This window comes from Rhea pennata, chromosome 1, assembly GCF_028389875.1.
Source record: "Rhea pennata isolate bPtePen1 chromosome 1, bPtePen1.pri, whole genome shotgun sequence".
In the NCBI taxonomy this organism is placed as follows: Eukaryota; Metazoa; Chordata; class Aves; order Rheiformes; family Rheidae; genus Rhea; species Rhea pennata.
In genome coordinates, this window is record NC_084663.1 from 123,189,587 (window position 1) to 123,211,683 (window position 22,097).

General features: G+C 35.8%; 1 protein-coding gene across 8 annotated transcripts in view; it reads right to left on the reverse strand.

The window, feature by feature from the left end:
- The window catches only part of KDM6A (lysine demethylase 6A), a 158,802-nt gene that overhangs the window by 76,268 nt on the left and 60,437 nt on the right, over positions 1-22,097 (reverse strand). For all 8 annotated transcript variants that reach the window (XM_062599581.1, XM_062599574.1, XM_062599564.1 and 5 more), the window contains exon 5: positions 4,791-4,849. In XM_062599581.1, the coding sequence (XP_062455565.1) occupies positions 4,791-4,849 (59 nt within the window). The remainder of the gene's footprint in view (positions 1-4,790; positions 4,850-22,097) is intronic.

A 22,097-nucleotide genomic window follows, 5' to 3' on the forward strand; every position in this document is an offset into this window, starting at 1 on the left:
GGTGTTTCCAAAGCAGGAACTCCACAGACTGCCAATTACCAGTACAATGTCACTGTCAATCAGCAAATCTCAGAGCCCTTCATGCAAACATCAACCACTGGACTGTATCACAAATGCTGTGCCCTCCACAATGGCACAAACTGTTGATACACCTGGAGGCATGCAGTGCAGACACAGCATTTGGTAAAGTAGCCCAGTGGTTGCTGTTTACACAGAGGATGGAGGGTCCCCATAGACACAGAGGAGGTCACAACTACTACTCATTTAGCCAGTTCCAGCATGGAAATGCCCACTTCCTTAGATCTGCCAATCACTGACATAACTTGAGAAAGCATCTGAAAGACTTGGCCCAGTTGATACAAAAATAGTAAGAGAAGTATAAAAAGAAGGCTTAGGTAATGGGATACAGGGTTGAGAAGGTAAAATATGGAGAAATTTATTTCCTAGTTATGTTTCAGAGACCACACTGGAGAAAGCCTTAGGACAAATCCTAATGTTTTACTAACATATTACCCCTTCATTAAAAAAAAAAAAAAAAAAAAAAAAAAAAAAAAAAAAAAGGCATCAACAAGGAAATAAAGAAGGGGAAAGAGCAGCACAAAACTCTCCTAGTCTCATGGACAAACAGCAGCTACCACAGAACAATTGCAGGTAGATGAACAAGTCTCCCAACACGGAAGGCTGGCCCATAAGACTGCTGATAAAAAGTTTAGATTCCACTCTAGACCGGGGTACTTAACAGTACTTCCAACATCCACTTCACAGTTTCAGCGTAACTGTGGGAACAGCAAAACTTCATTTTCGGGGTGCAGAGGGGAAGGAGAGAAGAGGGAGGGCAGAGGGAAATGACTCACAAAAAACAACAGCCAGAAAACCTGGAGTGAAGTAAGAGAGAGACCAGATTCTTTCAGCTCAAGTAAGCAGCTCAGTGTGATAGGCAGTAAGGCCAGTGAGTTTTGTACAACTTGTAGGTACATACTGGCTTACAGAAGTGCCAGGAGTCAGCATTGCAAACAGATGGGACTAGCTTTGAGATCTCTTAAAAAAAAGCTAGAAGTAGAAATGGTGGTTCTGATGATCATCTAAGTATTACTTGACACTGAGTGGATGGTGCTATGTCTTTTGATTAAGAGAGCTATAGAGGGGCCAGAAAAGGTGCCTGTCAGAACTGGTAGACTTCCTCAGACAAGCTCCTTTCTTAGCCAAGATGGAGGTCAAGGGAAGGGTCTGGATCATCTCTCACATTAGTCTTTGAATTTTTTCAGGACTGGGTCCTGCATATGGGGTCAATGCTGAAGAGCTAAGTTTTGTATAACACTAAACTTAGCTAAATGACATAGTAAGGGTGACTGTAATTTCAGTCTCCTCTAAGGTCTTTTTCAGGAAGAGCTTTTCTCTAACCCGTAAGTTCCAGCGATTTGTGATAGAGCAAGCACTGAAAATGCTGCAGACTGGCCTTAGAGCATCACTGTTGTATCTGAGGACACAGTTGCAGAGCTTGGACCCCATTTTTGTCTTGATGGGACTCAACAGCAGCAGCAGCTGACAGACCAGTCAGGTTCAGAATTCTCATTCCAAGTAAAGGAGAGAATTCGGCATTCCAGCAGTTGGATAGATTTTAGCTGTTACACAGAAATGAAGGGTAACCTTTGATGAAACACTGAAATTCTTGATGTAAATTCTGAATCTAAAAGAAAACTAAGGAGCTCTGGTAAAAAGGAGGCTTGTGGAGGTAGGGGTTCGGGGGTTTGTCTCTTAGTTTTAAATGTACTCCAAATAGGAACAATAGCTGTATCTCCAAATTTTGATACTTATCATCTGGTTTATCATTTGTCTCATTCTGTTATGTTGTATATTATTGTTGAAATAAACCATGTGCTAACAAGTTCTTCGTATCTCAGAGTGACAACATTCATGTCAATATATCTCTTCTGTGTACAATCTCTTTGTATTTGGAATCATAAAGAATAAGTAATAGTCTATACTAATGTTAGCACTTATTGTTACTACAATTAATAGTATTAAAATAAATACAACATAAAATTATTTTCAGGAGGATAAAAAATAACTGTCATTATTCAAGTTGTGAGACTACTTCAACTACCCTACTCATTTTTGGCCATATTATACGTGTGACATACATACACTACATCTTACTATATTAATTGCACATAAATCATCTTTGGTCTGATCACATTATTGTAATACTTGTACATATGCCTAGTGCTTTTCATTCATACATGAATATTAAACAGAAATATAAAACATAACACTATGAGTCAGCTAAGGTTTAGTATTTAAGATAATATTGTCATGCTTCTTTATAGTATGTAGAGAAGTATGTAATACTGAATTACAGTGAATGCACACGTCTGGGAGTTAATCCAACATTTCTCTGTGAATTCTGAAAAGCTCATAAAAATAACATAAAAATATGAACAAGAATCCTAAAAATTGCATTTATTCCCACTTGCTTTTATATTATCCCTATATATATGGGAAGCATGAAAAAGCATCAAGTACTTCCTTACCCTATCCTTCTAGGAGACCTACGTAAAGGCCTCTCATTAAACCTACAAATATCTAAAATGGTGTGATAAAATAAAATATTCATGGACTAGACACAATGCGTTAATCCACCTTACGTGGTCTTGAGGCCTTCTCCACTTTCCTCAAACATATGGATTTGTGTACTATATGAACATACATAGGTGAATTAGCTGCACCAAAAGATCAAGTAGTTTTGACTAACATTTCTGAAAGAAGCTAGATTCTCCTTGCAGTACATAATGGTGCTAAGATCTATAGAAAAGAACATATCAACTGTAAATGACTTTCTACCAGCTGCAGGTTTTTCATGAGTTTGCCAAGCCTGATCAACCTGACACATATATGCCCTCCTTAAAAAAATAAAATAAATCATCTCTCTATTTACCTATATATAAAATACATATAAAAGTATGTTTATATATACATACACACACATATATACACAAACTATATATATAAAAGTATATATACACGCTATAATGTTATACAAATTGTTTTTTTTAATATACATATATATATATATATATATATATATATATATATATATAAAAATCTCCCATATATCTTTACCTGCACTAGGTTTTTTCCTCTAAAATTTCCACCTGCTGCTCTCGTGGAGTTCATGGAACACTTATTACATGACATCTATGTTTGTTGTATGAATGAAGAGACAAATCTGATTTTTTCTAAACAACCTTAACATACAGTTCTATTTGCAGTTGAAAATAATGAAAAAGTCAACAATCAATATATATGCAGGCTCCCAATAGGCTTGCTTAAAGGCAGGAAAGAAACTTCCAATTCTGTAAGAAAAATCTGAATTAAGTCAAGGCTCTAATCTACTAGCATTAGGCCTCAAAATCACTTAACTTTGCTGCTACATATTTAAAAGTTAACCTCCATCCGCTGAAAGGTGCTAAAAAGCACAATCTCCTTTTATGTCTTAGCTTTTTACCATTTTCAGAGTGCAAACTGCAATAATATATCCCTTGTGAAAAAGAACTGGTACACAAAATACTCTTGAATGTTAAATGATGCAGTTAAGCCTGCATCAGAACAAGAAGATTCTGAAACTTAACACTGTGATCAGTCTTGGCTGAATTTTGCTAAAACAGTAAAAAGATTTTCAAGTTTTCTGAAACTTTTTATCTTCTTTTCTTGTTAAATGCATCAAGCTACATTTTTAAATGAAATTGTTTTGGAGTCATCAACTGGTAAAATCATAATCCCCAAAATAATTTAATTTCTTTTGTAAAATCATTATGTGCATTTCTGTATGGAATATACAGCATACACTTCACCACTATCAACAGTAAAATAATTTCAGCTGTAAAATCAAAATTTCAGCTATAAAATCAAAAATCTCAAAGTTGTGATCTCCTATTTTAATCGGTTTAGTTTAATATGAAGAATAAAAGCTCATTTATAACACCTTCAGGGAAGCACAAATCTTTCATCTTAAAAACATATAGAAACTTCTGATGAATCAACAATTTAGTAGGAAAAAAAATCTCATTCTACTGCTCCATACTGTCCATCACTAGTCACTTATGACTTCCTTAACTTCAAGCATGCTCAGTCCGATATGATGATAAACCTTTTAGTTATCAGCCAAGTCTTTAAAATCCCATTTATTTTATTAACAGCTTTTCTACTAAGTGTTAATAAAGAAACCATTTCAGGTTGAAATCCACATGAAAGACTGCAAAAGAAGATAAACTGGTCGACTTTATATAAGAAAGCACTGACCTAAACATTGCACCTTTCTGACTTTTCTCAATGATACCAACCATGCCTCTGCAATAATAAGCTACACTTTTCTTACTATTAACCAGTGACCATTTGAGTACCTGTCAGTGGAACTCCATTGACTCAAGTCTATTCCAGTCCTTCTCATGCTGTAGGTACTGAAAAAACTCTCTACCCCCCCCCCCAACACACACACAAAAGGTCTGCTAGAATTTTAAAACTGTGACCATAAGTCAGTTTTAAATACTCATTTTACATTATGGAAGCTAAAATTCTTCTGAAATTGCCTTCCTATTAAAGCAACTGCTGTGGCTGCTGTAAGTATGTTACAGTAACTCAGACATATATCCAGGGCAATCTGTCTTCAAACATGATAACTGGACAACAAAAAGTGAAACTATTCTACACTAACAGCGAACTAATCTTGAAATATTCATCTATTAATGAAACACAGCATAATGCCCTGATATTGTTAGTTTATTCCAACTTACCATTGAAAGGCATTGTAATGGAAGTAGACCAAACCAAGGCCATATAAAAAGGCAGCATTCTGTAAAGAAAAGAAACAACATTTAAAACCCAGATATGCCAACCAAATGGTATGGGTTGAGTTTCAATAATTTATTCATCTTTAGACATTCTATTTCTATTGTAAGATACTCATATTTAAAGTTCATCTTGAAAAGGAGGAAGAGCAAAAGCAAATGAATGAGAAGAGAGGTAGAGATTTAAAAAAAAGAAAAATTCCATAACATTTAAATCTTAATTCTGAATTTAAAGGCAGAAAGGTATCTCTGAAGGAAAAATAAGAACAATAACATTATTCAAGTATTTCTGCATCAGTGAAACTGATGTGGTTTAACCTACTTGTACAACAAGAGGGAAGTAAATGACAGAGTAAAGGTTTTTAGCAATTTAATGTGAGAGAAAATGTTTTGTAACATATCACCACAAGTGTAGTAATTCACATTTACACAAAAATAAACACTTTGATTTCAGTGTCTAAAGCAAAATATTATACGGATTTGAAAATATGCTTAAAGTGTTAACTTTTTTTTGAATAACAAGACCATTAGCTTCAAATCTAAGACAATTGTATTCTTTTTTCCTTGATCAAAATTATACTATTTCCTTGCTTTTTAGTAAAATAAAATATGCAATATTCTGATTCCAGAAATCCATTCCTCTCCCATTTTTTTCAAAAAAGCTGTGCTTTGCTTCCAAAGTGACATTACTGGGTTTAATGAATGTTTAATTACCCAATTTTACAAATAATTATTACATACTTCCTAAGTTACTGAAAAAAAAAGAAATTGCTTTTTGAAAAGTGCTATGTTACAATACAATTGTTTTTCTAGCTAGCAGAGCTACTCCACTATTTACAGAAGAAAACATACATACAGACTCTGACACATTTTAGGCTTTTATTATGTACAGTTCTAGTTCTAAACAGCCATAAATACATCCCAAAGAACAGAAAGCTCTGACATATCAGCAAGAGATGGTACTTCTGCTGTCCAAGATTCTTGGTCAAGACAATCTCTCCTTGACTTGCATTTACTGCTTCCACAGCTCAACTTTCTATGGAACCCCAAAAAAAGGGATTGTAGTTATGCTTTAAACCCAGTCCATATGTGTAAGAGGCAATCAGGTTTCTCCCAAAAAGTAGCTGGTAATGATAATATAATTCAACAAGTAGCATTCACCAAAAACAAGACCTCATATTACCACTTCATTATACCTCATTTGCATCTTTTAAATGCAAATTAAAAAAAATGAAATGCCAAAAATCCTTTTGTGAACACAATCAAATCATAGCTTGAGCAATGGACAAGTTCCAAGAAAATGCTGCACTATGACCAGATACTGTGGTGATTAAAGCGCTACAGGAAAGCAGAAAGTATACAAAAAAAAAAAAGATGATACTCCAATATTGCCATAAAACCATGTTCCCATTTAATGGAACGAAAATACAGCACGGACATCATAAAGACAAAAGATCCTTATTTCAGCACTCCACGTATTCCCCATTTTGCAAGCATGCTCTGGAAATGGAACGAAGACAAGTCCGAAAAAGTGAATATACATAATATCTTGCTTAAAGAATCATTTTAAATGCAGAAAAAAAGCAAGACAATAGGAGATAAGAGATTTTGACATGTGCAGCACAGAAGCCTGCAAAAACACAGCAGGCATGTAGCAACCTTTTTTCTGTTCAGGTCACGCTCAGTTGTGGAACAAAACAAAACAGAACTGTATAGGGCTACTTCAGAAATTCAAAATTTGGAATGAAGACTAGATCACATTAAGATTCAGAATAAAAAAACCCTTTATAACCACACCGCAAAAATCAACGGGAGGGGGAAAATAAAAGGGAAAAATAAAGAAAAAGAGAGATAGGCAATTGAAACCCCTTCAGTCTTCAAAGAATTTAATTTCCTCTTCTGACATCTACTAGAATTCAGGGTCGAAATTTGTCATATATTGGGAAAATTCATCCAGCTGATGTATGGATCTTAAGGGTTAACAGTACTCAATATTCAAGGCACATGACAAGACCAAAATGCAGGAGATTTGTTTACACATAATTATCATATCGTATTAGCATGAAGTTTGCAGGTTGCCCCCCTAGTAAAATACAAATTGAATATTGTTGTTTTCCTCTGTACTGTGGCTGAGCTTCTGATTTTTTTTTCTTTTTTAGTGTATGTGATTCTCATTTTCCTTACAATGCATTTGTAGTTGACCTTAAAAATTTGTTGTTATCACTGTCTTCTCCTCCAAAAAACAGGTCAGGATTTAAGACTATATAATAATTTACCTCAAATATACAAAGATGCAAATTTTGAAATGTCAGTATGGATCACATCCATCTGTTATGAAATATTATAGCTCAAACCATATGTAACACCATTAGCACTGCTTGTTGATTGTTCATTAGATCTGTCTTAAAGATTTAAAAATATCCTTTAATCTGGGTTTAAAGCTGGATGAGGCTTTCATGGATACTGGAAGATATTACAGCGGTTCTGATTCAATGTATGTAACATTTTTCCACCGATAATACACACTGAACCATACAAAGTTCATTACTTCAGCAACTAACTTTTCTGCTTGTATTGTGAAATACTATCAAGTTCAATACGCAGACAACGTAACAGCCAACATCAAAGGCTACAACAGTTCAGTGCACATCGGGACCAAGTGCGATCACAAATGCTATATTATTACATGTTATTAAGAGATCATATTTGCATGAAGCTTACAGGTTGTCCCTCACCTCCCCAAGTAAAATGCAAATTAAAGGTTGCAGCTCATTCTTTTGCACTGTAACTGAATTTCTGATTTGTCTTGATATCATAAGATTATCTTACCCCACTTAATAGAAACACATCCCACTTAAAGGAATCTGTTTTCAGTTGCCTCTCTTCCTTATATGTGGACTGAAGTATTTCACAAAAAAATAGCCACTCATGTTCTGCACCAAATACGACTTTTTAAAAATAAGATCTGGATTCAAGCCTTATTATTCAAGATCCTGCTAAAAATAGCTGCTGATGTAAAATACAAGCCCACTTGCCCCCAAGCATTTTTCAAATAAAATGTAGTGAACAAAATTATTTTATTACAGTTTTTCCTCACAATTCTCACAATTTCTGAAGACTAATCTCATGCTAACAAAGCTCATTAGAACTCATTCTGAGTTCTAAATCTAAGTTTTATATTATTGTTTACAATAAAGATCTTTCTTCAGTAAAACCTACAGTAAAATGAAAAAAAGCTATAGACAGGAACATTATCTGAAATTTGAAGTTCAGTATCTGGTTTTTTATTCTACAGATACGCTAATGAAAAGCATACCAACTAGAAAATCTATTTTCATGTTGTCATTCACATTTTCTACAATCTGACAATGTTAAAATGTTTCATACCAACCACTAGATGGCTCAAATATCTCTTTCCTTTTCACCAGCTTATGCAATTAAAAAAAAATAGTTTGTATTGTTCTCCCTGGTACTTACATGCACCATTTAATGCTGAGCACTATTTCAATTATACTTAACAAAAATGTATAAAGCATTTTTGATAGGTATACAGAAGACATAATACATGTTCATATATCATTTTATGTAACTGAGCTCAATAAGCAAATTAGAAATCTTTTTTTGTGTTTCTTTTAAGCAATTGGGGTGGTGGTGGTGGTGGGGAATTACCAAGTGACTAAAATACAGTCCCTCTCACAAACCTTCTGTATTAACCCTCACAAACAGATAGTAGTCCCTTCAAAGCAGCAGATGGAAACAGATCTTCAATATTTATTTTCCAGCTATTTCAGGCCAAGCTGAGGCCATGAAGACTTTTTCTGCATCTCTGAGCATGTAAATAGTGCTTCTGGCAGACAGATATCGAATCAGACCAATTGTTACATTTTTTTTAATATAAAAGTAGACTTGGAAAAATGCACCTATCTGTGTAACAAGTTGTCATATTTGACATTCTGACTTAAAAAATGACTCTATAGCAGCCATATCTGGCCCAAGAAATTTTTGCTAGGAACATACTTAATCTGCCTCCACCAGTTGTGAGGCCTAGTTATCAACTGTTCGTGTCCAAATTGGAGTTTTATAAACATAAGAACACAACACAAAAAATACATTTGCGAGTGAAAATCTGTTCAGTAGACACTTTTAGAAAGTCTGAGAGTAGAAAAAGAGGCTATAGAGTCTAAGCAGCCTAAGGGCAGTATCCACTTGGGACTTTCCAACTTAAAAAGGAAAAATTTTGACCAGTTTGGCCAGTTTGCTGAGTTAGAAACATTCTCTGTATAGCACTACTACTCATGTTTGCTGATAAAACTATCTGTAGCATGCAGTAAGTGACTCAAGTTATTAATATCCAAGAAAAAAATTGAATTTTAACTGGATCAGTCCCCAGTAAAGTTCACTGTGTAGCCTCTCATAAACAAATTTATCAGCACAAGTCAAACAGTGGAACGAAAATGAAACAAGTTAAAAGCTGTTTCAGCCAACACTGCTGCTAACAAAATATTTATCAAAACACAAAGAATGAAACCCTAGATACAGGGTCTTAAAAGTTGGCCACATCCCTCATTCAACTCCATGTCCAAGATGCGTCACCATCTGCCCCACAGAAATAGCAGTAATGTTTTGAATGTTCAAAACTCAGGTAAATTATAAAATATTTCCTAGAGAAAAAATGCAACTCCAACCAGATTGCTAAGTATGAAACCCTGAGTATAAAGTGGCTGATTGCAAAAATCCTGCAAGAGACAGTAACTCCAAAACACCTGTAAGAGCTAGTAAAGAATACAGGAAAATGCTCTATGGAACTTATGTCTGAAAGCTGATCATACAGAAATTTTACAATGACACAGGCAACCTACATGCAAAAGCTAATGCTTATCAGCCCCTAAGCTACATAAAAATGTTTTACTCAAGAGAAATTAACTTCTGTGGTTTGCTGCAGGATGGATAATAACATAAAGTATCAGCCTGCCTGTCAACCTTCTTCATACAGGTCTTTAACCACTGATACAGGTAGGCAAATAAGTCATTTCTTCTTTAAGACTCCAGGGACCTGGGACAAATTTATGTAAAATAATCTCTTTATTCTATTAAAAAGTTGATGATATTTAGATAGAAATCAGAATATATCCTTCCATACTAAGAAATAAAAAGAAAGAAAAAACAAAGTCCCCTTACAGTTGGTTAGTGGAAGCCTGAGAGAAGAGTATAGAGAAAGGATGAAGTTCAGCACCCTTGTGAGAGCAGTCACTATTCTCCATTTGCTTACTATCACCAAGAACCAAAGTCTTTGATGACATATTAAAACTGCATTCAGTAAGAGACTGAACACCACTTTCACTGCGGCTTAAGTTCTAATGGAATTTGCTTTCTGGCCCACATTAAACCAGTCTGCAGAAAATGCATGTGGGCATGGGGCCACTGTTCTTCAGGAAACCTAACTAGGAAAACAAGTTATAGTTTAGGTTATGCCCTGCAGTCTTAGGGTCTCTCAGACACCTGTTTGAAGTATGAGAACAGTTTTTGTGTTCAAATGTGTGAACATGTTTACTTCTTCACTGCAAAAATAAAGATGAAGTTTTGACACTATAGTATCCAATACTTCCTCCTGATACTATTAACCATCCCCTGGAGAATATGTACTGCATAAAAATTTCCACTTAGGCTCTTATGCATAAACAGCTACATACCTTTGGGAGTTGACAAGCTCTAGCAGTTCCAGTTGCAAAGATTATAAGGATTTGGGAGAAAGAGAGGAGGGTTCAAATACAATTTGCTTAGATTTCTACAAATACAAGAAAGAAATATCTATATGTTCTACATATTTCAAACACCTGCAAAAATACTAAGAACTCTGTAATGGTTGTGTTACAACTGAATAGCATTAGCTTTGACTAAGGCTTCAAGGTCTTCAAGAAATTTTCTACTATCTGGAAAATCATTACGTTTATGAAAGGATCTACATAAATATCTTTAAAGCTATATAAAACATATTTGTATGATAACAGCATTCAAAAAAATTGTAGGTGTGTGCCTACATCCTAGGAGCCATGTGAAAGCAATTAATATATGAAAGTCATTATTCCTATGACAAATATGCTCTCTGACATTTTCAATGGATTCATCAGTGTAACATATTGGTTAACAACTACAAAGTAATTTTCATCATGTCTGAGAAGTTTATTTTTTCAGAAAGTAAACATTGCCAAAATATACCTACTACATTTGTAGAAACAGACCAGCTAATATACCATTCTTAATTCATAAAAATGCAAAAATACAAAAAAAAAAAAAGCACTTTTTTTTTTACATTACAGATAGGATGCACATACATAATTTTCAACAACTAGAGAAAAGATTACAACTTGTTTGCATCTCATTCAAGTCTTAACTAACCTTACATTATCACAAGTTACACACTACATCATAAACTCAGAAGTAAGTAAGTAAGTAAGTTGAGCTGAACAAGTATTTTAAGGAAATGTTCAGAATGACTCACAGGTTACTGAACTTGTTGCCCTCTCCTTAGCATCTCTGATGGTACTCTTCACCCCCAATCAAAAAGCTGATCCATCCACAGAAAGTAGGCCAGATTAAGCACTTCACTCAGGAACAAAAAAACCATGATATCATGACACAGGTAAATGCAGCTGCTTGTGAATCTTCCCTTTGGGAACCATGACCAGTTCCTACAGCCAAACAGTTCTTTCACAGAAAAGTACTTCATTAAAATCTTAATGCAAAATACGAAGAAATTTTTTCTTGTAAATTGTACTTATCTTTTACTGACTATTCTCCCTTCCCTATTCTGCCTTCTATCCTGGGGTGCATTAGGAAGAGTGTTGCCAGCAGGTCAAGGGGGGTGATCCTGCTCCTCTACTCAGCCCCCGTGAGGCCACATCTCGAGTCCTGTGTCCAGTTCTGGGCTCCCCAGTACAAGAGAGACATGGAGCTACTGGAGAGAGTTCAGCGTAGGGCTACGAAGATTATCAGACATCTGGAGCATCTGCCCTATGAGGAAAGGCAGCAAGAGCTGGGCCTGTTTAGCCTGGAGAAGAGAAGACTGAGGGAGGATCTTATCAATGTCTACAAATGTCTACAAGAGGATGGGGCTGGACTCTTTTCAGTGGTATGAAGCGACAGAACAAGAGGCAATGGGCACAAACTGAAACACAGGAAGTTCCACCTGAATATAAGGAAGTACTACTTTATTGTGAGAGTGACAGCACTGGCACAGGTTGGCCAGAGAGTTTGTGGAGTCTCCTTCTCTGGAGATATTCAAAATTCACCTTGACATGATGCTGTCCAATGTGCTCTAGGTGACCCTGCTTGAGCAGGGGGGTTGGAGTAGATGCTCTCCAGAGGTCCCTTCAACCTCAGCCACTCTGTAACTCTTCAAACCCCATGTTTAGCAAATACAGTGTGCTTGTCAATAGCCTTCGAAACTCCCCACTCATGATTAATTTCCCCATCCCCTATAATTTCTCTCTAAACAAATGCTACTCAACATCTCTGAAACACTAGGGCCCTACCATTTTTCACTCATGGACTAAGACACACTTGGCAAAGTCTGGTTAAACTGAAGATGGAGGCTAGTTTCACACTGTTTGTGGTTTATCACTACTGTCCGTAAAGAATTTATCTTGTCACACAGAGAATACGTGTATCAAGACAAGACTACTAGTGAATTATCAAAACGATATGGTAACTAATTCAAGATATGTTCATATATGCAAAATCCTTTGGAGTTATATGCTGTGTCCTGATCTTTTATAGTGATCATTTCAATATGGAGATACAGCAACAATAACAAAATCTGTTTTTAACAAAATCAAATCTGTTACTTAACAATCAATTGAATATGGAGAGCTTTGTGGGTATTCTCTTATTCATAAACAGATTTTGGTATTTGACAAAATGCAATACCAAATGCAATCAAATAGCATACCTCCTCAAATTTGTTATTAGATCAAACAGCTTAGTAAATGTCTAAATATGGACCTCAAGTGTAAGTATCTGATTTATGTGACTTCTATTGAGGCTTGTAAAATTTAATTTTGATGTAATTTATATATATATGGGGGGGAGGTTTTGATTTTCCACTTCATACACTTTCAAATAATTTACAATGTCTTAACAGAGAAGAATACTTTCCTGAAAATCCAAGTCAACAACAAAGGCATTGTGCAGCATACAAAGGTTAAATTCACATTGACAGTCATTTTATAGAGGAGATTCATCTAGCTAAATTCACTGCACTTTCATTCAGTGAATGCCACAATAATCATGGAGCTTCTAAATCTATCTATTTTGTTTGAATATGATTTAAGATGACTTAAATATCATGGCTCCAAATGGAAAGCTGTATTTGACACTGGAGTCCTTTTCTAAGTAATGAATCCAATTTGCCCTAGGTTAGAATAGCAAAAAACAAACAAAAAAACAAACAAACCAAAAAAAAACCCAAGAAAAACACCCTCTGATCACCTAACAAGATGCTTTCAATCTGATAGTCTTTTTGTAATGTAGATTTTAGGATTTAAAATACTTATTGAGAAAAATCACTCAAAATCTTCAAACTATTTGAGTCATTCTATATATATATATATATTTATATATATATATGTGTGTGTGTGTGTGTGTGTGTCTGTGTGTGTGTGTCACTGAAAGAATGCCCAAGGATCAGTGAATTATTCATATCACACTTTTTATAATGGATCTGAAATGCATATATAGAACATCTATATTAACAAGTACCATATAGCAATATGTATGCTTTCTTGAACTATCATGTTCATGTGCAGACCACCCTCATACAGAATCACTGACACTGAAAGGGACTTCTGGAGATAGTCTAGTGCAGCCCTCCTGCTCAAGCATGGTCAGCCAGAATAGGGGGCCCAGGACATATCCAGTTAGGTTTTGAAAAGCTCCAGGGACGGAGACTCCACAATCTTTGTGGCAACATGTTACAGTGTTGAAAACTCCCAGTGAATAACTGTTTTCTCATGTTCAAATGGAATTTGCTGTGTTTCAGTATATGCCTATTATCTCTCATCCTCTCACTGAGACTCTGAGAAGAGTCAGGCTCCATCTTCTTCACCCACCCTGTCAGGTGCTTATACACATTGACAAGTTCCCCCTGAGCCTTCTCTTCTCCAAGTTGAACAGTCCAAGCTCTCTCAGCCTCTCCTTATACGAGAGATGCTCCAATCCCTTAATCACCTTCATGGACATATGCTGGAGGGTCCACATCTCTGTGGATGTTCACATCTCTGTTCTACTGGGGAGCTAACGCTAGAAACGGCACTCCAGATGCTGCCTCGCCAGGGCTGAGAAGGGGTAAAGGATCACCTCCCTCGACCTGCTGGCAACACTCTGCCTAACGCAGCCCAGGGTGCTAGCAACCTTCTTTGCTGCAAAGAGCTCCACGGTAGCCATGTGAGCTATCCCATGACACTTCTGTGATCCCAATGAGATTGCAACTCTGCAAGCACACGCAGGTTTCTAATTCCTCCTGTTTGATCTCTATGCTGCATGTGTTAGTGTACTGCTCTGTGGAGAGGCACTCAGCTGTGATTTCCCAGAAAAGATACAACAGATTCCCCCATAATGCTGTCATGTAGGCACTTCCTTATTCTATGTATATGCTAGAGATGGGTCCTCAGTACTGATCAGCATAAGCAAGTTAAAAAGAACTCAAAGACATTCTTTTTAACCTCTATGTTCTCTGAAGGTTATGGCTCTTACTCCATACTCAAGGAAGGACTTGGCATGTGAAAGCTTTTCTCTTTTTTCAACTATATATACACTGATCTAACAAAAGATATTAGGTCTCTACAAATCTTATCAATTGAGGTACAGAAAGTAACGTATTCTCACGCACACACACAAGCACTACTGCAACATCTTATTTTGGAAGATGACGTTTAGCCAGTTTATTGAAATGTTTCATTCCATTTTGTATGGCATATGATTGAGATCATTTAAACTTACCTTCTTATTCAAAACATTTAATGAGACAGAATAACTGGTATGGAATTCTACATTCTTGTGTTGCCATTTCTTCCACCAATTTCCAGCCAAGGTAGGAATCCCACTGAGTTTACAAGTAGCACCATTATTTCCTTGTCACTTTCTCACTGCTGGAGAATTACTACTGTGATGGAAAAGAGCCTAAACCTCATTAATTATACAGCTCCTCTACTGGAGGCATTCCAGACAAAACGGGAGTGGAAAAGCTGAACTCAGAAAGAGACAATGACAGAAAAGTGATAAAAATGCAGACAAGCAAACCAATGAGAAATAATACAGGAAAACAGACCAAAAGAAGAAAGAAAGAAACAAATGTCCATAGTTCCTCTCTTAAGCCTTAAACCACACTGCGGTAGGCAATAACTAGAACTGAGTTGAATCTAGAACTCTGCATAAGGTAAATTTTCTGAATTGAATTCTTAGGGAATTTGACTAAGAATACAGTTGTTATTTATCTGTTTTTTTTTCCACCTGAGTAGCTATTCAATCTGTTGGTCACCTTCTAATGAATTTCATCAAGAGAAAGACGTATCAGAGATGAAAACCTTGCAGAATTTCACATAAATTAGCTGCTCAACAGAGAAAACAGCCCCCAAAACCAAGAGGCCTACTTTCAGAAAGTAGACCGAACTCAGTTACTATCTTCCCTTTGGCGAGAGGCAGTTAACCTATTAGCCCATGTTTAAACCCCACATATGCTTCTCTTACCCAGAGAAGATGTTATGGGGGACGAGATGTCATTTAGGATGTTTCACAGGGAAAGCCAAAGGAACAGCAGCGCATGTGTGCTTACAAAGAGAAGTGGGAGAAAGAAGGAAGGATAGAAGGTGCTAAAGGTCAGACACAAGTCTATCATTAGTTAGGCTTCATTAACTTTGCTGCTCATGAAGAAACCTGATGAAGAAACCCAAATGTGAAACAAAATCCTAAATTTCCATTTTTAGAAAAAAAAAAATCTCACTGATCACTTCAACTTTGCCTTGACTTTTACACTAGACAATAAAATCCAGTGGAGAAGGTTACTGCACACCATATTTTTGTATATTTTTTCCACAGTATATCACAAGCACTATAACCAGAATGTGGTGTTTAAAGGTTTAATTAAGTAACAAAATATAAGATCACTGATTAATGATTGCTAGTTAGATACCAATCAATTATTACAGAAAATGATATTCTAATTGAGACTGCAGTTGGTTTAGTGGTAATCACTAACTGGGGTTCTAATTGGTGATTTGCTGTTTTATTTGTTAGAATGTATAAATACTTAAAATAAGATACAACAGACAAGCCAACAGGCCCACATGACAGGCAGCTGGGGGAGCAGACATAATGGCCAGCAGCCAAAAGCAAAGCATAGCAGCTGGGCAGCCCACCAACCATTCCCACAGAATATTTCAATTCCATCAAATCAGCATTTCTTAACAGAAAACTGTACATCAATAAATTTTCAGCCCACACAGTGAATATATACACTAGTGAGTTTAAGAACCTTACATTTCTAAAGACAAAACGAACAAAGGAAAAAAAAACTAAACAAGCAAGTGATAGGACATTTCTTCCACTCTGCTCCTTCTCTTTGCTAATCCTACATTGTTCTGCTTAGCTCTCTCTCCATCTACTCTGGTGCTCATCTTTCTTTGCCCCAGTAATCCCTATTCTTCCTATCATTGTATCACTGCTGCTCTAGCTTATGTTACTGAGTTTCTTCTGTCAACAGTTTAGCTTCTGAAAAATCAACCCTGAAAAACTAATAGAAACATCAAAACTGTCCTGAAGCAGGAATCCAAAACTTTTAAAATTCACTATTCTTTCCTCAACTCTGACAATCAGTTTTTCTTACAATAAAAGGTTCTGAGAAAACTAAAAGTTGAGAGCTCTAAAATCTGTCTCCAGGAAAGTTTAGGAATAGACTTCATTACTCGGGTGTTTAGTTGATAGTCTAAAGAAGGAGGGAAGAGAGGACAGAAGAAAGAAGAGGGCCAATTAATCAATTCTATGTTATGGGGATTTTCTCCTCCTTTGTGTTAATTTGATATCCTTTTATAACACTCTAGGGAACTCTTATTTGAAGATACCTTGCTATGACGAGCTCCATAAATTCAATTTAAATTATAATTGCTGTTCCTCAGTAAAAGTGCTCATTCTTGTACTACAACCTAGCAGAATCCCTGCCTAACCCCTATACATGGTACATGTTGATTCATCCTCCTTTCTGCCTCCTCTGCAAAGGGTTCTTGAATATGCTTTTATCATTTATCTGAAATTTCATTCTGCTATTTTACATTTAAGAGGGGGATGACTAGATTCTAACAAAATGTCAAGTTGAGCTATACTTATCTTTTATATAACAGCATGCCTTCCAGTAGAGTTTTCTATATTGTTCTGTATTAATCTAAATACTGTTTGGGCTTCTAACTTTTTCCTCATATTGAGGAAATTGCAATGATACTCAGGTCAGTTTCTTGAGCACCATCAACTATGTCTATATGAGATGGTGTATTCAAGTAGTTTTAAGAACTTGTTCGCTTTAAAAATTTCAGCATATTGCACAGAATTGCACCTACTCTTACAATTTTCCATTATCTGTTCTTTCTTCTTTGTATTTTACTTCTGAAATTTCTTAATCTAACATTTCTCTTCATCTGGAATCTCAACATTCACTTTCAAGTCATTAAAATACTAAATGCCAATCCCATATTTGCAACCCTGCTATAAACTTATTTTTAATTTTTAGGCGCTTTCTAATATACATAGCAAAAATTAAGATTAATCTTCCTAGATCAAAGATGAGGGGGTGATATCCCCTCAAAGCACAATATAAAACCTTCTATTCCTTCAGAGAACATTTAAGGGCAACTTAAACTTACATCCTATATGCCACTTTCCAGCTACTCAGAATAAGCAAACGTTGTCTTCAATGTAGTCTTAATCTGTTTACTCTCTTATTTGAAGTAATGTTTTCAACTAAGCATTATCAATTTTCTTACTTTTTTAAGATCCAAGTATCTAGCGCAGTAAAATTTTCATAAACAGAATCATCCTTTAACTGCAGACATGCAGTTAAAAATGAAGCAAACCAGTACCCACAAGAAGATGAAGGCATGAAGAGAATAACACAGCTATCTTCACAAATCTATGTGATCATAGCCTTGTGGTCAGCTAGCAGATCTCAACATGGGCAGGCATAAATACTCTACCTTGAAATGATCAGCACCCTTGAAAGATTGCTTAATCAAAGCAGAAAAACCTCTCTCAAATATACCAGAGAATGAATATTATCATCTGAAGATGACATGTATTAATTAAATATTACTTGTCTGCTAGAGAGAATTCCGAACACTGCTTGGAGACAGACAACAGCCACTGGGAGGCCAATTTGACAGATAAGGAATACGACAGAAAGGGAGCATAAAAAGGTCTCTTACAGATCAATTGAAGCTAGAAAGAAGAAGAAAATACGAAGTCATTTTCTGGAAAGTCGAGTTTGTCGTTGATGTCTTGTGCAAGCATTCAATACAAGAAGTTTCGTGGAACACTTCCCCCTTTTTAACATGTCTTCAGCATTACATTTGATCCTTTTCTTACACACATACAAAAAAAAAAAAGTCTACAGAAAATCTACTTTAAGAACTCCATGCTCTATTTCATTGTTTAACATGCTAATTAAATATCTGACACTGTATCAACTGACATGTTCTACTTCTCAACTTCTCTTTTAAGAATTCAAAGATAGCTATGCCACTCAAATAATCATTTTTAAACCTGTTTAGTACCTTCACTATGAGATTGGCATCCAATAAATGGATTTTTCAGGTATAAAATTTAAATTCTCTTTATTAAAAGAAACAATACCTTCACCCTAACAAATGTTTTTAGCCTCCTCCCATCCTTCCCAAGCTCTTCAGTTTAGAGAACTCTGATCATGTGTTGCATATGGGGTAAAGGAAATAAAACACAAATTCCTACATAACTAACTAAGATGCGAATAAAGTAGGAGTTTCTGTAGCAATAACCTTGTCCAGCTTAGCTTTGTGAGAGGTCACAGCTTTGTGTCTTAGGTTTTCTTACACAAGGCCATTCACCCTTCATTTACTGTTTATAAATGCAAAGTCTACCACACTGATTCATGAAAAGAAATATGTTTCTGAATTTATTAGCAATATGATCCAGTCTAATGTTTTGTTGTTCCTCTTACACTTGACTAACACAGCACAGAGACAGAAAACTTTGTTCCATTTATGACAAGTTAATCCTTTGTGGACATGGCAGATTGCTTTCTTCCCAATTATTACAAATTTGTCAACTATTTTCTTTTCACAGCCAGAACAGGCCAGTTACCATGAAAAGGAGCAGTGCTTCAAGACAACACTCCAATACCTCAGTAACTAACCACGTTCCAGCCAAGGAACAAAGTTGTACCTGGTACTTAATCCCTGAACCACAAATACATCCTAAAAAACACGTGTGCATGTATGCGCACACACACACAACTCCCACTTGCATATTCTTAGTCCTGTAGCCTGAAAATAGTCAGTAAGCCAGAATTCTAGGAAAATATAAAATCAAGGCTTAGAGAGGTTAACAGGTAACCGTGGACAGATACAACACAAATTTCAAGTTGTGTGTCCATGTAAAATAACAGAATTAGAAAAAGCACTGAATGAAAGTATTTAAGAATTTAAGTATTATACTGTGCTCCTTTAGAGCCATTTGTATTTTACATTATTCTTTCAAGGTAACACCTGATATTCAGTCTCAGCTCAAGATGGCTTGTCTTCATGGCATCATGCTTGTGGGTTTGTCTTGAACTCAGAAGTGACGTTCTTTGTCTGTTTGCTTCAGTCGTCCCTTAAAGCCCAGTTCAGAAAAATTCTCCAGCAAGTAACTCAATGTTCTCTTTTTAAAAAAGCCAGCGTTATAGCCATCATGATCCAGAACAGACTCTCAAGGAATGCTTTTGACATCAAAGCACAAAGAAAACACAGAAAATAAAAAGGCTGACATCCCTCTGAAAGCCATATTGTTTGGGGATGGTGAAGTGTAAGTGCCTTCAAAAGTAGCTTTTCTTCAAAACTTATTTACAAGTTTCAAGCAGGTAGAGGGCTCTGTCTGCCTAAATTTTAGGATCAGAAACAGAACTGAAACAGAGCTATAATGCTCCATTATGAACTAGATGGATTACTTCATTTACGTTATTAAATTTTTATAGATTTCAGAGAAAGAGAGAACAAGATAAAAAGTGTTCTGAAATTCTTGCATTGCTCTGTAAAGTAATTCTGCTTCAGAAAACATCCAATGAATGCATTTAATCAGAAAATCATCCTTCCACCCCAAAATGTAAAGAACATGCCATTGAATGGAAACATAATTCCAAGTTGGAGACCTTGGTGGAGGGAGGCTATTAAACACTTCAACAGTAACTTTTAATTTTTAAAATGTTACTGTTGAAGTTACTGCTAGGAGTAACTCCATTCAATTTTCTATTATTGCTTTAAGCCTTTCCTTCCCAAGAATACTCTCCCAACCCTCAGCGATTTGTGGTTCAGAGGTTTCTAAAGCCAGACAAAATGTCTTCATATTTAATAGCTCTTAATGGATTTTTCTTCCTTGAATTTGTCCAGCCGCTTTTTGAAACCATCAAAACATTCAGTTTGCAGCATTCTGCAAAACCAATACAGCTTTCTATATGTATAATCAGTGACATGAAAACTTCCAGTAGATGGAATAAGCAGTAATTTCCTACAGCAGATCAGCTGCCAAAAAAAAAAAAATCATTACCATTAGCACCAGTTTTGTTTAATGAGATTTCTCTTTTTCCATGATGACTACCAGTTTCCATCCCCTAGCTATAATGAGAATGATAATGCAGAATAATAATCAGTTCATCATCTTCTACTCCAAAGCAAAGTTAGGTTAATGTTAACTGCACAGATTACAAATGCCCCCCTCCCTTTTTTAGATCTACTGAGTGTTGTATGATCCATTTCCCTTGCCTCAGTGTTTAGCATGACTGGAATCATATTCTTCAGCTTGCGTAGTAGTTTTGAGTTTCCACAAAGTTCTGGTTACATTGTAGGATAGCTAGGAACAGATCTGTGTCTGATCCCAAGAATCACAGCCTGACAGACAAATCCATAAAATACATTCCAATTTCACTGCCTGGGAGAAGAGAGAAAATTGGACTGTGGACAATACCTGAAATTCAGTCTAATGTGTGGGGTTTTTTTGTTTTTTGGGGTCTTTTTTCTTTAAGTATCAGTGTAATTATGTTGTCTGGTTTTACTGCTATTTCTCAGATGACTTGACAATTTTCAAAGAGAAGACGCTATAGCAATGCCCAAATGAAAGGTTCACATGATAAGAAATAATACTCAAATTAAAAGTCTAACCTAGCAAAAAAGACTGAACGAGGAAACTAGGAAGAATAATCATCTTTATTTTGGATGGTAATGTTGGACTAAATTTAATTGAGGAACTTTTTTGGCCTTTCAGAACACAGAAAGGACCAAGAAAGAAGAAAACAGGGTGTCAGACCCTTAATTAACTCGTATCCCTCTTCTGGAATCTGAGATGCTGGGTCTCTCACCAATCCCATTCCTCTGGCAAATGAGATGAGAAAAATGAGACAAATCATTATTATTATTAATTATGACAAATCATAAGTTAAGAGGAATAACCTGTACAAAACAAAATGATACTGCACAGTGACTTGGGAATTCATGCCAAATAATTAGACCATTACAATCTACCAAACTGATGGAGGATAACAAGCTGATGCCTTCCCAACTTCCTTTGACTGCCAAAAAAAAAAAAAAAAAAAAAAAAAAAAACAAAAAGAAAAACAAAACAAAACAAAACAAAAAAAAAATCCACTCATTACAAGTTTACAGGCTATGGAAAGGTAGATGATTAGCTACAGCTTGTCGAGGAAGCTGCAGACCTTCTCAGGATACATCTAGAAATACTTCTGTCCAAAATTACCTAAACTCAAAGGTTTTAATTCCTTTTAGTAGTTTTAGCATTTGAATCTCTAGCACTTTTTCAACCTCTCACCTGTTCAAGGAGAACACTCAGAACATGAGGACTTAGTGGTTTCAATACTGATCTGAACTGTTATGCTCTATGAAGGTAAGCAGAAGGAAGAAGACTCCAGAAATTATTTCTTGCTGCAACATTACGCAAACAAAACAGAAGAAACAGAACTGACTTCTTTTT